This window comes from Mixophyes fleayi, chromosome 2 (assembly GCF_038048845.1).
Source record: "Mixophyes fleayi isolate aMixFle1 chromosome 2, aMixFle1.hap1, whole genome shotgun sequence".
NCBI lineage: Eukaryota > Metazoa > Chordata > Amphibia > Anura > Limnodynastidae > Mixophyes > Mixophyes fleayi.
Window position 1 is genome coordinate 81,568,172 of NC_134403.1, and position 14,326 is coordinate 81,582,497.

The following is a 14,326-nucleotide window of genomic DNA, read 5'->3' on the forward strand; positions in this document are numbered from 1 at the left end:
CTGTAGGATATGGGAAGCCAATGTAGTGACTGTTGGAGGGAGACCGCAGAGATAGAGCGGCGGGAGAGAAAAATGAGGCTGGCAGCAGCATTGAGGATAGACTTAAAGAGGGTCAAGGTGAGAATCAGGTAGGCCAGAGAGAAGAAGGTTACAGTAGTCAAGGTGAGAGATAATAAGCGAGTGAACAAGGGTTTTCGTGGCTTCCGTGGTGAGAAAGGGACGTATCTTAGATATATTCCGAAGGTGGAAGTAACAGGATTTTGAGAGGGACAGAATTTGAGGCTTAAATGAGAGGGAGGAATCAAGGATGACCCCAAGGCATCGGACTTGGGGAACAGAAACGAGGGTAGTGTTATTAACAGAAATAGAGAGTGGGGGAGGTGGGAGAGTCCTGGCAGGGGGGAAGACTATAAGCTCGGTCTTGGAAATATTGAGTTTAAGGAAGCGTTGGGACATCCAAGATTAGATGGCCGAGAGACAGGAGGAGACACGAAACAGAAGGGGAGAGGTCAGGGGATGAAAGATAGATTTGGCTATCATCAGCATAGAGGTGGTACTGGAGGCCAAAGGAGTGGATGAGGACACCAAGGGAGGAGGTGTAGAGGGAGAAAAGCAGGGGGCCAAGAACGGAGCCTTGAGGAACGCCAACGGGTAGGGGAAGAGGGGGTGATGTAGAATCATGAGTAGAGACTGAGAAGGAGTGGTTGGTGAGGTAAGAGAAAAACCAGGAGAGGACAGTGTTACATAGGCCTAAAGATTTGAGAGTTTGCAAAAGTAGTGCGTGGTCAACGGTATCGAAGGCAGCAGAGAGGTCAAGAAGGATAAGAAGGGAGTAGTGTCTTGGATTTAGCGAGGAGAAGGTCATTAGTGATCGCAGTTTCAGTGGAGTGGAGGGAACGAAAACCAGATTGGAGCGGGTCAAGTAGTGAGTGAGAGGAAAGAAAGGAGGTGAGACGGTTGTAGACAACCCGTTCAAGGATTTTGGAGGCAAAAGGAAGAAGCGAAATAGGGCGGTAATTAAAGAGAGAGGCGGGATCAAGGGACGGTTTCTTGAGTATGGGGGAGACAAGAGCATGTTTAAAAGAGGAGGGGAAGATTCCAGAGGAGAGGGAGAGCGTTAATCATTGTGTTTGCGAGTTTTAAGGGGAGTGAAAGGGAGTTTTAACGCGGTCATGTATAACACAAACAAAAGATTTGCATACATTTTCATACATTAGATTGCATTACACATTGATAATATCTACATAACTTTCTTTAGCATATTTTTTAACTATTTTTTTTACTATAGAATCATCTGTACCATGTCAAAACACATTAGTGCAAACATATTTGTACCAAAAACATACATTCATATAGTTAGTGATTTTAAAAAAAAATTGTTTTATTTCATTATTTTTTCACAAGAAAATCAACTTTTACATGTTAGGCATTAGTGAATAAACATAGTTTTATCTTTTTTTTTTTTTTCCTCATTATTACATGCTTTCAAATAGTTTTCAGAGGTTTTTTTAATTTTATCACACCCCAAAGAGGTGCAAGATAAAACGGCATATTTGCCTGTTTTAAGGCTCCGCATTAAAAAACAATTGAATAGCTTTTAACGCAGCTGCCTCTCGCACATCCTATACTTTCAATAGACCTTCTACTGGAGTGCGAGAGGACCATTTCATGAAAGAAAAAGAAAGTAGCGTTAAAAATGGCATTGAATCGCGGGTAAAGTTAACACGCTCAAAAATGATTTAAAAAAAAAGCGTTAAAGTTACTTAACGCGGTCTTAAAAAAAACAAAAACGAAACAAAACACTTGCGGTCAATTAAATACCCCCCAAAGATTTGAATGAAGTTGTGAATAATATATTTGCACAGCTATAAAAAGGTTTTTGTTGTTTTTTTGTTTTTCTTTTTAATCAACAATTAAAATCAAAGAACCATTAATTATAACTGTAATTTCCAGTATTGTTTTATAGTATATGCTTATGAGCTGCTTTGGGTTTTTTTTTGAGTGTAGTTACACAGGTTATAAACATTTAATGTATTCAGAAAAGATAATTCCTTTTCTTTCTCCAGATTCAGGTTTCGTATTACCCCACAGGGCAATACCCAAGCTCCAGCCAGCAATACCGACCTCTCGCACACCCAGCAGCCTACAATTCACAACGCAATCAGCAGGTCGCCCAGCCGCCTCAACAACCTGGTAAGAGGCTCTGTGCGCGTTGTATTTATGCTTTGATCTATCTACATCTTCCATACTGAGAACAGCACTTTAAAAATGTATACATTTATCTGCTTAGAATATATCTGTATTTCAGCATCATGTGAACTTAATTACAGAAATGTATGTGTGTTTTTTTTTTTTTTTCTTTCTTATAAATACACAGGTATGCAGCCCATAATTTCCAACCAGCCACCTGCTTATCAGGGTATGATGGGAGTCCAGCAGCCACAAAGTGCAGCAATCCTCAACAACCAGAGAGCCAGTGTCGGAAATCAGATGCAGAGTATGATGGTGCAGTACACTCCACTCCCTTCATATCAAGTGAGTGTGCAGAGACAATTGTCAGGGAAATGTAGTCATGTTTTAACCCCACTTTTTTACTTTCCTATTTAAGACCTATCTCTACCTTATCACACACCAGACACAACCTCCTAATAATACCTATAAATATTAAAACACAGGAGTGTGACACTGCTCAAGGCAGGAGCAGCCTCTGAGGGGGGTGGCATTCTTGGGCAGGATATATTGGGAGCCTAGTGCCCTTCCAAATGTACTGTCTGTACTGACCAATAAATAATGCAAACTTGTTTCTATGTGGAAAGGTACATGGCTTAATCAGGTTTTAGTATAGGATTAGACCTTTGATACAAAACTATATTTTATGTGATAATCGGTTAAGAAATAACGGAGATTCAATGAAATTCTATTGGGTTAATCGCTTGAGATTAAGCAGCTCTGAATCGCCTAAAAGTTCTTGGGAGATTGAGTAAAAAATACTTGTCTAGTCCATCTCATTTGAAACGCCTATTTACCAAACAAGCAATCACTGTTATGAACGTAACTGTCTAACATTGCAGAAGTAAAAATGACTCATGCAGCATAGCCCTAACTGGAGGACATTGCAGTATGATGACAGATGTAGAGCTGCAGAATCAATTTTAGTTTGACTTTGTGTTCCTCTGGTTGTTTCATTCACAAAGGGTCCTAATCAGGCTTGCTCTAGGATTTACATTAGTATTGTAACTAGTGCCCATTGCATATTTCCTTATTTCTACGCAACTCTGTCAGTAATTACTGATAACATGGCTCCCTCATGCTTGCAACACAGTGTAGAGTAACAGGCATTTGTCATTAATTGGAAATTACAGTGACAGTTCCAGCTTTCTAAAACAGGGATAATTTTTTCACACTTGTACAAATAGACTTTAGTGCAAAATGTCATCCACTGAAAACAGTTATGCTCTCCATAAAACTCAATTTATGGATACAAAAAACAGGCTATTAATGGTACAGATGTTTATCTTATTGTGGTTGCGTTTCTGCCAAATCTTTTTTTCTTTATAGTATAATTGCCTCCAGTTTATTGATGTTCCTCTGAAGATGTAATTGAGATGTCTGCTATGTTTATCTTTGCCCAAGATGATCTTTGCCTATTTGACACAGGTTCCAGTGGGAAATGAATCACAAGGAGTTGTGCCACAGTCCTATCAGCAATCTGTACTGGTGTCCACTAACCAGTCAGTGCAGGGAACCATGCCAACTGGAGGAATGCCCGTCTACTACAGTGTTATACCGCCAGCACAACAGAACGGCTCCAGGTATGCTGCTGTTCATTGCTTTACCTTACTAGAATTCAAATATATTATGTATTGGTGTGTACGTCACACAATTATTTGTATATTGGGAAAACACGTTGAATTATACATGTGTACTTGTAGTTGATGGTATGAGAAATGGGTGAATATGCTTACAAAATATTTTACTAATGCTTGAACTTGGTAATGTTTAAGTTTAAAATCAACATGTACCCACTTTAGGATCTTAAAGTAGGGATAGTTAAATAGCGCCTTTGTGCTGTCTGTTCTGTTCACGTGTGTATAAGCAAAATCATTTGAAATATAACACAATGTTATGTGCGCCTTCTGCTCCTGCAGAATAGTGTATTTCACTTATTGAAATCCCAATGAGAGCAATCGGGTCCATGTTGGTTCTTTTAATGTAGATGTCTGTTTCCTTTTCTGCAATACAATTATCATGTCCATCTTGCTGGAGTTACTGTTTAATGATTGCTTTTTATTCCCTGCAGCCCCTCAGTTGGTTATCTTCCACCTCCTGGCTCTGAACAGTACCAGATGTCTCAGTCCCCTTCTCCCTGCAGCCCTCCACAAATCCAACAGCAGTATTCAGGTAAACACCATAAAAGCACTCTAGTTTTCTTACTTTGCATTTGTATAATGTAAATATCAAGTGATGAATGTAGTAAAATATTCTTGCTCTTGGACAGTGCTCTGCTTAGAGTTCAGCATTCAGTATTGCCACCATTGTTTTGCTTTTCTTCCTATAATCCCTTTTTCATCTTCCAAAATATACCGTTATATTGTCATTGTGATAAATGTGATGGGCCTCTCACAATATATTTGTTTAGGAGTGTGGCCTACTGGTAAGGGATGTGTTTTCATTGGTGACCAGAACAGACTGACAGTGTGACAGAGAGCCAGAAAACAGGCTAAATGTATTGCTAGGCACCGTTAAGATGAGAAAATAGTTGAGGCAATAGTCCCTTTAAATGAGAAACACAAAAGGTGCTGCCATCCATAGCAGCTGTTCAGGTTTTTTTCAGGTACCATTACAGTTTCGAAAGCACAATTAAACATCTGAAAGGTTGCTTTGAACGACAGCAATTTTTTGTTACCCATATAGCGTATTAAAATCACCTATAGTATTACAGACATCAAAAATTAGATTGTAAATTGTGCAAGGAAACTCTGCTTGATTAACTGTGCACATTTGTGTATTCTCATTACTACTATGTGTTTGGGTTGCACATTTAGTTTTGCTTCAATGATCTCATCACTCTATGGGTTAGATGCTGGTCTACAACGGTCTTTGTCTGCTACTAAGGATTGCCCACTGCAATCATGACGTTTCTCAAAGAATTTGGCATTTTATATGCATAATGCTAGAAATAATGTAGGAATGTAAAATTAAGAGCTCATTAACGAGAGGAACACATGAAATAATATGGGTAGCACGGTGGCTTAGTGGTTAGCACTTCTGCCTCACAGCACTGGGGTCATGAGTTCAATTCCCGACCATGGCCTTTTCTGTGTGGAGTTTGTATGTTCTCCCTGTGTTTGCGTGGGTTTCCTCCCACACTCCAAAAACATACTAGTAGGTTTATTGGCTGCTACTAAATTGCCCTTAGTCTCTCTCGATCTGTGTGTGCGTGTATGTCAGGGGATTTAGATTGTAAGCTCCAGTGGGGTAGGGACTGATGTGAATGAGGTCTCTGTATAGCGCTGCGGAATTAGTAGCGCTATATAAATAGATGATGATGATGAAATTAGTTGCATACTGGAACCTTTGGTTGGCTCTGTGAAAGATGTACTTGTGTGCATGTTAACATTTAAACACGTTTAAATAAATGCCTGAATGTATTAACCATAATAATATTCGAACTGTTTGCTTGCTTTCCACGGTTGAAGAGAACTCCTTGTAATAGACTTTAGTAACAATGCATTATATTTGCAGGCGTCAACCCTTCGAGCCTGGGTGTGGTGGTAATGCAGCTGAATGTACCTAATGGCCCTCAGGCAACGTCACAAAACCCGCCAATGGTCCAGTGGAATCACTGCAAATATTTTAGTGTTGACCAGCGTGGCCAGAAACCTGAACATCTGTATGGTGCAGATGCCAGCACTCAGGTAGGCAGAGGAAATCTGTACATAGAGTGTAGTTTTATTTCAAAATAACTGCCAACAGTTAGATTAGATTTCCAATGACAATGAGCATTACAGTTAAAATATACATTTTCTTGTTTAAAAGACAGATGTATGTATACGATGATGTAGCATTTCTGTATTGATATTCTATAGCTGTAATCTGGATGCTCATCATTCCTCCTCCACAGCAGAAAGGAATGTCCTATTTAAGGAGAGTGTGGTGGCACTCTAAGGCTAGGTACACTCTACTAAAAAAAATTCTCCCGATTGTAAAATAGATATAGATAACAAAACGACCTATTAAAAAACTGCCTGATTGGCATGCTGATTCATGTGTACACACTATACACGTTTTACCTTCAGATCTGTGTTCTTCATCTCTCATGACAATCGACTGAAAAGATTGTGACTGTAAACCCTAAGGAGATCCTGTTTGAGTGCATACACACTGCAGGATTGGAACAACATTGTGCTATTGCTGAACAAGATTTTCAGTTCAGTTTGAAAATCTCGATCAACGATTTCATGTGCTTTGGATCGATAATAATTCATTGTTCCAGGGTGAACACTACTGTGGTATTGGGCCAGTCAGTAGTTTATCGTCTGGCTCAATAATCTGCTGGAACCACTGTAGTGTGTACATAGCCTAAGCCAGTAGTACAAAAGTAATTTGTTTTAATCCATGAAAATGATATTCCCTTTTAAATGTCTCATTTGTTCTAACCATCTACATTCTTACATGACTGTTGCAAGGGGAATTTTCATATTATGTTTACCTCTAGTGTAAGTTTAGTACCTGTCACTTTAATTTGCTACATTATTAACAGTAGATCCACTGTAATATAAAAGATGTATCTACTTCAACTTTATTTTTATTTTATTTTTTTCCAGGCCAGTAACCTTATGAACAGCCCCATTACATCCCCAGCGCAGTCGCCAACCCCTTCTCCAGGCTCCAACCTGAACAGTGTCTGCACTGGGCTCTCGTCACTATCTGTCCTCAACCAGTTTCCCCGGCCTGTTGGTCCTGCACAAGGTATATAAAGTGCTTGCATATGGTAATCTTATTTGGTAAGTGTCACACAATGTTGCTTACTATTCAAATACAATAAAACAATAATGTGTGTTTTGTTTGTTCTCCTTTTACTTTCAGGTGATGCTCGGTACTCTCTGCTTGGACAACCACTGCAGTACAACCTTTCTGTTTGTCCCCCGTTATTGCACAGTCAGCCCCCTTATTCTGCACAACTGGTACAGTGTGATTAAAATGGGAAATGTAGTATAAAGGTGCATTCATGCATACATAATGGTGATTTCACTTTCCTGAATATTAATCGTGAAGTTTGTAAAGAGCACCGGTCACCTACACGCAGTGAAAGCTATGTGGGGTGTCTGTCTATGAGGATACTGAGGTGCAAAGTGAATTGATAGGCTTTGTGAATATTTTTTCTGTTCATAAATATCGGTTCAGACTGAAATGACTGCCTACTCTGTATGTGGACGGCAGATACTTTTTAATGATTTTAAATTTTTTAAAAGCACTCTAAACTGAACCGTTTTGTTTACTGGGCCAGTACAAGAATTTCCCCATCGCTGTCTATAAGCAAATTTGGAACCTGTCTATATCCTTTTTGCCTGCTCTAACATTTCTGAACCATATCACACCTTGACATACCCCTTATTATGTCATTCAAGCCTCTCCTCAAGATATATTGTGAAGGATTACAACTACTGTTTGCTGGGTTTAACTAGCCTAGCACTAATCTCCCTTTTCGGAGCAACATAATGTAATTTTACATTTGTCTTTAAAAATCTATGTTGGCAAATGCAAAGAGAATATAACATACAATAAGTGTGCCTTTTAATTTGTGGACAACTTAGACGTTTGTAAAAGTTGCCAATGCTTTATTACCTGCTCACATGCTTTAGTAATTCCTGATACCTGTAGATCGCTCTCACACTTACACGTTGTTACAAAATGTGGGTGTATGTGTCTTGTGCCTCAGGATAACACATTTTATGATCAGGCTTTAGTACCACTTTTATGGAAGGTGGTAAAATATTGATAGCAGTACTAAACTTTGGGTAGCACATTGGTAATTTTTTGTATCCCTTCCTCATTTTATGTTACTTTGGACAGCCTGTGCAGTGTCATGCTGAATGCAGTTGTTTTTTTTATTTTAATGTTTTTGTTGTCACTTCTCACTGCAGCCAAAAGGAAACTTCCCACTTTCTGTTGCAATTGTATTTGCTCTGAAGAGTCCGCAGTTCTGTTTTGTCACAGGAAGGCATGCTCTTGGTTCTCAACTGTGCATAGAAAAACATTCTCTTAGCTTTTTTTATTTACATATGTTAACTATCATTAGTGTTTTCTGATGTTTTAAACACCATTTTGGATTCTATTATATGCTGTTTTCAGACTATCTTCAGTTCCTTTAATAAAGTGTTTAAGTTGTATTAGTATGAAGAAAGCTATTTAGTTTAGTTTACTACGGAAAAAAAACCTAAATTTTGTATTTTACAGTGATTTGTCCGGGTGATACTTTAGTGTCTGAAAACATGCTGGAAGAGGCAATGTGAATGTATAGGATTGCTCCAAAATAGCGATAAGCATAACTAGATGAGTAAAAAATAGCAACCAGTGTTTGTTTTTTTTATTGAATTGGTGTGTTTTTTTCCTTTTTAATTGGACCTTTTACTCAATTTCCTACTATTAAAGATTTAATGCACCTTTTCAAGAATATTGCATTGTTTATCTGTTTGTCTTGGCAGTTATTGCTCAGGGATAAGTAAAGTTATGTTAATGGAAAGCTATGGAGTACGTGTTATAGAAAGATTGTGCATTAAACTGAACCTGGCGCTACAGAATGGTGCACTAATGTGCACTAAGCAGTACATTTGTTTTGTACTTTTTATAGTCGCACAACTAATTAGCTTTATATGAGGTTGTGAGGCTTGGGAACCTACAATAAAGCATTTGTTTTTGCATGCTCATAAGAGATGTGGTATGATAACTATGAATATTTCTCACCATTGTCCTTTTTTCTCCCCCTCATTGCGGAACGGACAGACAGGGATGAAACATGGGAACAGAGGAAAGAGGCAAGCTCTGAAATCGGCATCTACGGACTTGGGTACAGCTGACATAGGCAAGTAAAACACACTGCTTTATACACACAGTGTAATCTTGTTTATTATACCTATGTCTCTCATCTATTAACATTGCTCACAATATCCACATGGGGTATCTCCACTTAAAAAATGATGTTCCCTAGTTAAAGTCAATGTGCTGGGTACTGGAGTAGCTCCTCCTACTTCAAATTACCTCTTGAAAACCCAGAAACACTGTTGCTGCCATTTGACAGGTTGTTTAGAACTGATCTTTCTTGGCAACATCTCTAACCGTGGAAACAGACTGGACTACACTGTTTATTTCCAATTTTGTGTGAGGCAAATGTTTCAAGTATTAAAAATCAGATTTCAATTTGAAGTTACCTTTTAACCTCAAGCTTTTTTTTTATCCCACTACTTCAATTTATTTACATATTTTCTATTTTGTAGTTTTCAATTGAAATCATATTTAAAGTCTTCTACAATTTTAATAGTCACGGCACGTTTGTGGGATTTTGTCTTCCATATTGAAAAATGAAAGCCTTTGTGTAAAATGTAAAGGCTTTCTCCACTTTCATTAGAGTTTTAGCATTGAATTACCATTGACAAACTTAATTTATATTTCTAATAAGGCCTTAGTCACCTCACCCACTTATCTGCATTACATTTTTAAAGCTACCAAGAAAGCTGTGAGAGGAATGAAGTTGTAATTAGATTTTAAACTTGTTAATGGCATCCCTTATATTGGCACACATCCTGGGCCTTATTTAGAATAAGTCCATTTATTCCAAATGAAAATGCAAGTTGCATGTGATTTGTTACACTGCACATGTGCATACATTGTGCCCTGGTTTTGAGTGTAACATATATTTTGCTTGTGGCCCTTTGCACTTTGAGAGGTGAGTCAGGAACACGTGTAACTTCATAAATTAGGGGTTAGAGATGGAAGTCAACCACACTACTTAGAGCTGCGTCCAATTTTCACTTATGTTTAATATATACCTTTTAGGAGATGTACCATTTTTCGCATTCCAAAGACTTGGTGCCGGCTTCCAGATTGAAATGATAGCTGAATTTATTTGCTGAGCGTATCTGTATACTAGATTTGTAGCTGGACGCATCGTAAAAAATGTGCAAGTCAAAATAAAGTCACAAATGTGTGTTCAGATGGATGCCTCTTGGCATGTATGCACAAGTTGCAAGTTTACAATTAACTTTAAACCAGCCCCTTCACATATGCAATACACTTCACATGTTACCCGTTTAGTGGCACAGCCAAAAGCTCTCTTAATTACTCAGGAAGTGAAGAGAAAATTGAATGCTCAGAGAACTGGTAATCTCAGACAGGAGAAATACTTTAAGTTGTCCATTTAATGTTTTCATGTTAAGAAAAACTAATTACATTTGTGCTGTGCACTATACAAAAGACTATTTGCTATGATAGAATCATGTAGGGATGCTCGTTTTCAGTATAAGTGTTTGTTCTCTTATATGTCTGTTCTACTCCTCTTTCATAGTCCTGGGCCGTGTTCTGGAGATCACAGACCTACCAGAAGGCATCACGCGAGCAGAAGCAGGCAAGCTTTTCACACAGCTGGCAATGTCTGGGGCCAGAATACAGTGGCTGAGGGACGCTCATGGTCATACTCCAGGGCCTAGTGGCGACAACAATGGACCTGCAGAAAATGGGCGCCAAATTTACAACAATGACCTGGCAGCCTTTTATACCATCGTGGCAGTCTTCCCCAGCACCATGGCAGCACAGAACGCCTCAGTGCAGCAAAACAGTCCACTCAGCCGCTTCAAATTGCGCAGTATCAAAAAGAACTATGATTTGCGCATACTGGAACGTGCCAGCTCGCAATAGCGCGTGAAGATGGTGGGGGGGAAAGTGTGAGGGAGGGAACAAGAGGGCTGAGACAAAGACCCTGTGGAGTAAAATATTTCTCCACCTCTTTTTACCACACTTCCTCTCTCTTCTTTCCACCCCAAATAAAGAAGCACACTGGACTGGATAAATACAGCCTCTCCCTTTCTATCGCCTCCTCCTCCCTGCACCTTTTTTATTCTTTTCAGTAGTGACCGTCACCAGTTTTACATCTCTTGTTTGTCCAAACCTTTTGCATTTATTTTATCATTCTGCACTCTTGATTAATTGTCCATTCTTCACACCTATTTCATTTAACTATTACTACATTACTTGCTTTCCTTTTCTCACCTCTGTATGTATGTTTTCTTTTCCTTGCACGCTCTCATGTTCTCTAGCTTGTCTTTCACTTGTCATGCTCCTAGCATTTATTTTTCTTCATGTGTTACCATATCATTCAACCTCTCCCTTTTTCTTCCTGCATACTTTGCATTGATTTGCAGGCTCTTCTACTTTACATATGAGACATTTTATATATACAGTATATATTTGTTTTCCCCTCTTCTCTGCGGTACTTTTTCTACAGACACTACCCATTTTCTGATCGGGAGCGGACATGCTCTGTAGCGGGTATAAAGCTGCCATAGGGTAAAGGAAAGAACATTTTTTTTTTTTTTGGCCCTGAATGGAAATTTTGATTTTATTTTTTACATTTTTTTTTTTCTTCTTGGAGTTGGTTGTCCCTGAACATTGTATAGTTTTTGTTTTTTTTTTGTTTTGGTTTTTTTTCCTTTTTGTTTTTTCATGCTTGTGAGAGTACATTAACATGGGTATTTATTTGCACAAATGGACTGTACTCACTGTAAATTTTATTTAATCGAATTTTGTTTTTAAATATGGAAAAAAGTATGTGTCACATTAAAAAGTGTGTCCTTTTCTTTATAGTTTTGGTAAAAAAAAAAAATAAGATTTATATTGTGTTATGTAACCTGGCGTCATTCTCTCATTAGTGCAAGCTATAGCTTACTTTGGCACTCTATGAACTTCCACTCCATCACCAACACACAAACATTTCAGTTTCTGCTGATTTAATGCAGTGATTTCAAAGTGTTGAAAACATAACTACCATATAACAAACGCATAACTACCAAACCGACATGACTATGCCTTAATAATTGCAGGGTTTTAACAAGCACTCTACCTTTTGTAAAAGGGACATTTTCACATTTTTGTAGTCCTTTTTGTATAATTCTTCCCCTATAAAACCATTATTTCTATGTCTGAATGTCCTCATAAAGTATGATTTTTGTTTTATAGACAGATGTTTGACAGCGTAATCTTCCATTACTGCTCTGTTAGAGGACCGTTATTTAATTCTTCCTGCTAGCTTCTATTCTGTTCCTCTCATCATGACACTGCCTATGCTAAATGTATCATTGTCCTCCCTAACAAACACAAGATGGGCAAATAACTGCTTCCCAGAACACTAGTCTAAATATTGAAATAATATTTGTTCCTGTGAACATTTTGATGATCTGACAATGTTATTGGTGGCTCACACCAACTGATGGTTAATCTAAAATCAGAATGATCTCTTGTTGCACTAACCAGTTCTTATACTGGTACGATCCATTGTGACAAGCCGACAAATGAAAGGTGTGCTTGTGCAGTTAAATGGCAGAAGTGTTTTTAGTCACTTGCATTATTTTAGTTGGTTACATTTAATTCAGATTCTGTTTAAAAGTGAATGTTTTCAATTTCCCTTAAAGTTAGGTTCAATTACAAAAGCATGAAAATACTGACACCAATAAGTAATAGCAGACACTGAGTAATAAGGATTAAGAGTTGCTTTTATAAGTTTTCAAACAGGTACAAGCGTCGGGAACTAATGCAGGATATCCCAGGCAAATGCACTTTTGTCACCTTTAAATAGAAGAGCAACTTTGCACAGATATGCAGTCCACTGGAGAGATTTCAAAGTGCTTCACTTGAGGCTAGTTTTTATACCCCTTAAGATTACTTTGCCTAATTAGGTATACAATATGTGATTATTACATAAAGCGTTAGATGGCAACAACACTACATAGTAAAAGTTATTGTAATGTTTATTTTCATAGGCTGTCTCAAAATTAGAGATGGGCGGGCTCGGTTCCCCGAGATCCGAACCCATTCGAACTTTGCCTATCCGAGTACATCGAAAACGAGGCAAAACGTCAATGTGACGTAGTTGGAGCTCGGTTCTCGCGATATTTGAAATGCATAAATACCCGCCTCCACAGCAATCCATCGCCATTTGACAGAGGAAGAGAGCAGGGTTAGGTCACAGGCTGTATCAGAGCAGGGACAGAGCAATAATTGTACACCTTTATTCTTTCTATTATTATTTCAATTCTATTATTATTACCAATTCTATTCGCAATTGTGAGAGGAGGCTTTTTTTTTTTTTCAATTTTTTGCACTACAAGTGCTTTGGGCTCATTAAAATGGATTCAAAGCAGTCCACATATGAGCAGAATCAGCAAGCAGGTGCTGGCACCAGTCCTGATGGTAGTGTTCCCAGTACGTCATCTAGTAAAGCCTATGTATTTTAAATCAGGGGGGGAAAAAAAAAAACACACTAAAAAATGTTTTACCATGTTGAAGCGAAAATGAAGTGTAACTGAGGAAAAGTTGACTGCCGATAAAAAAATAATAATTGCCAACATGCCATTCTACACACGCAGTGGCAAAGAAAGAATGAGGCCTTCGCCTTTCTCTATTAGTGGCAGAGCAAAAAAATGTTACTGAACCTTCTTGTACGGTCACTAGTGACCAAGCAAGACCAAGTAATTTGGAGTCTAAAGGTAGTGCAGAACTACTGTTATGAGTGAAGGGTGAGCTGCAAGAAAACAGTAAGGCTTTAGAGCATAAAGTATGCTCCGAATCAGAAATGACACCAATCCCCGTGGAGAGTCCATCCACCAGTGGTATGTCTAATCGTGAGCATTCTGTTAGTGTACCCATAAATAAGGGCCCTTTCAGCAGTTCTGCTGATGTGTGCCTGAACAGCCCCAGTGTAGCCGGTGATACACCAATTGAGGATGCCACTTTGGAATTAAAAGAGGATGAGGGGGAGATTTGTGTAAGCGACGAGGGTGCTAATGAGGAGGAGGAGGATGATGATGATGCAGATAGATACCAAATTGCCTTTCTCAATTTTCTATTTAACTACAAGGGGAGGGGAGGGGAGGGGAAGCCACCAAACCACCTTGGTCCATTTATTTGTTATATTGTTCAGTCTATGCAGGCTGATTTTTTTCTATTTAACTGCAAGTGGGGGGGTGTATGTCATAGAAAGCCACCAAACTACCTTGGTCCATTTATTTTTAATATTCAGTCTATGCAGGCTGATTTTTTTTTCTTATTCAACTAC

The 14,326-nt window shown here is 38.5% G+C and overlaps 1 protein-coding gene across 16 annotated transcripts in view; it reads left to right on the forward strand.

The window, feature by feature from the left end:
- Nucleotides 1-11,851, forward strand: part of R3HDM2 (R3H domain containing 2) — a 95,756-nt gene extending 83,905 nt beyond the window's left edge. For 15 of the 16 annotated variants that reach the window (XM_075199386.1, XM_075199388.1, XM_075199398.1 and 12 more), the window contains 9 exons: nt 2,067-2,193; nt 2,378-2,535; nt 3,658-3,812; nt 4,301-4,401; nt 5,746-5,918; nt 6,828-6,972; nt 7,090-7,187; nt 9,007-9,085; nt 10,565-11,851. In XM_075199386.1, coding sequence (XP_075055487.1) covers nt 2,067-2,193; nt 2,378-2,535; nt 3,658-3,812; nt 4,301-4,401; nt 5,746-5,918; nt 6,828-6,972; nt 7,090-7,187; nt 9,007-9,085; nt 10,565-10,914 — 1,386 coding nt within the window. In that variant the 3' untranslated portion in view covers nt 10,915-11,851. Of the gene's footprint in view, nt 1-2,066; nt 2,194-2,377; nt 2,536-3,657; nt 3,813-4,300; nt 4,402-5,745; nt 5,919-6,827; nt 6,973-7,089; nt 7,224-9,006; nt 9,086-10,564 lie in introns of those variants that run through there. The other variant, XM_075199402.1, reaches the window with a different exon arrangement.
- The last annotated feature ends 2,475 nt before the right edge of the window (nt 11,852-14,326 follow it).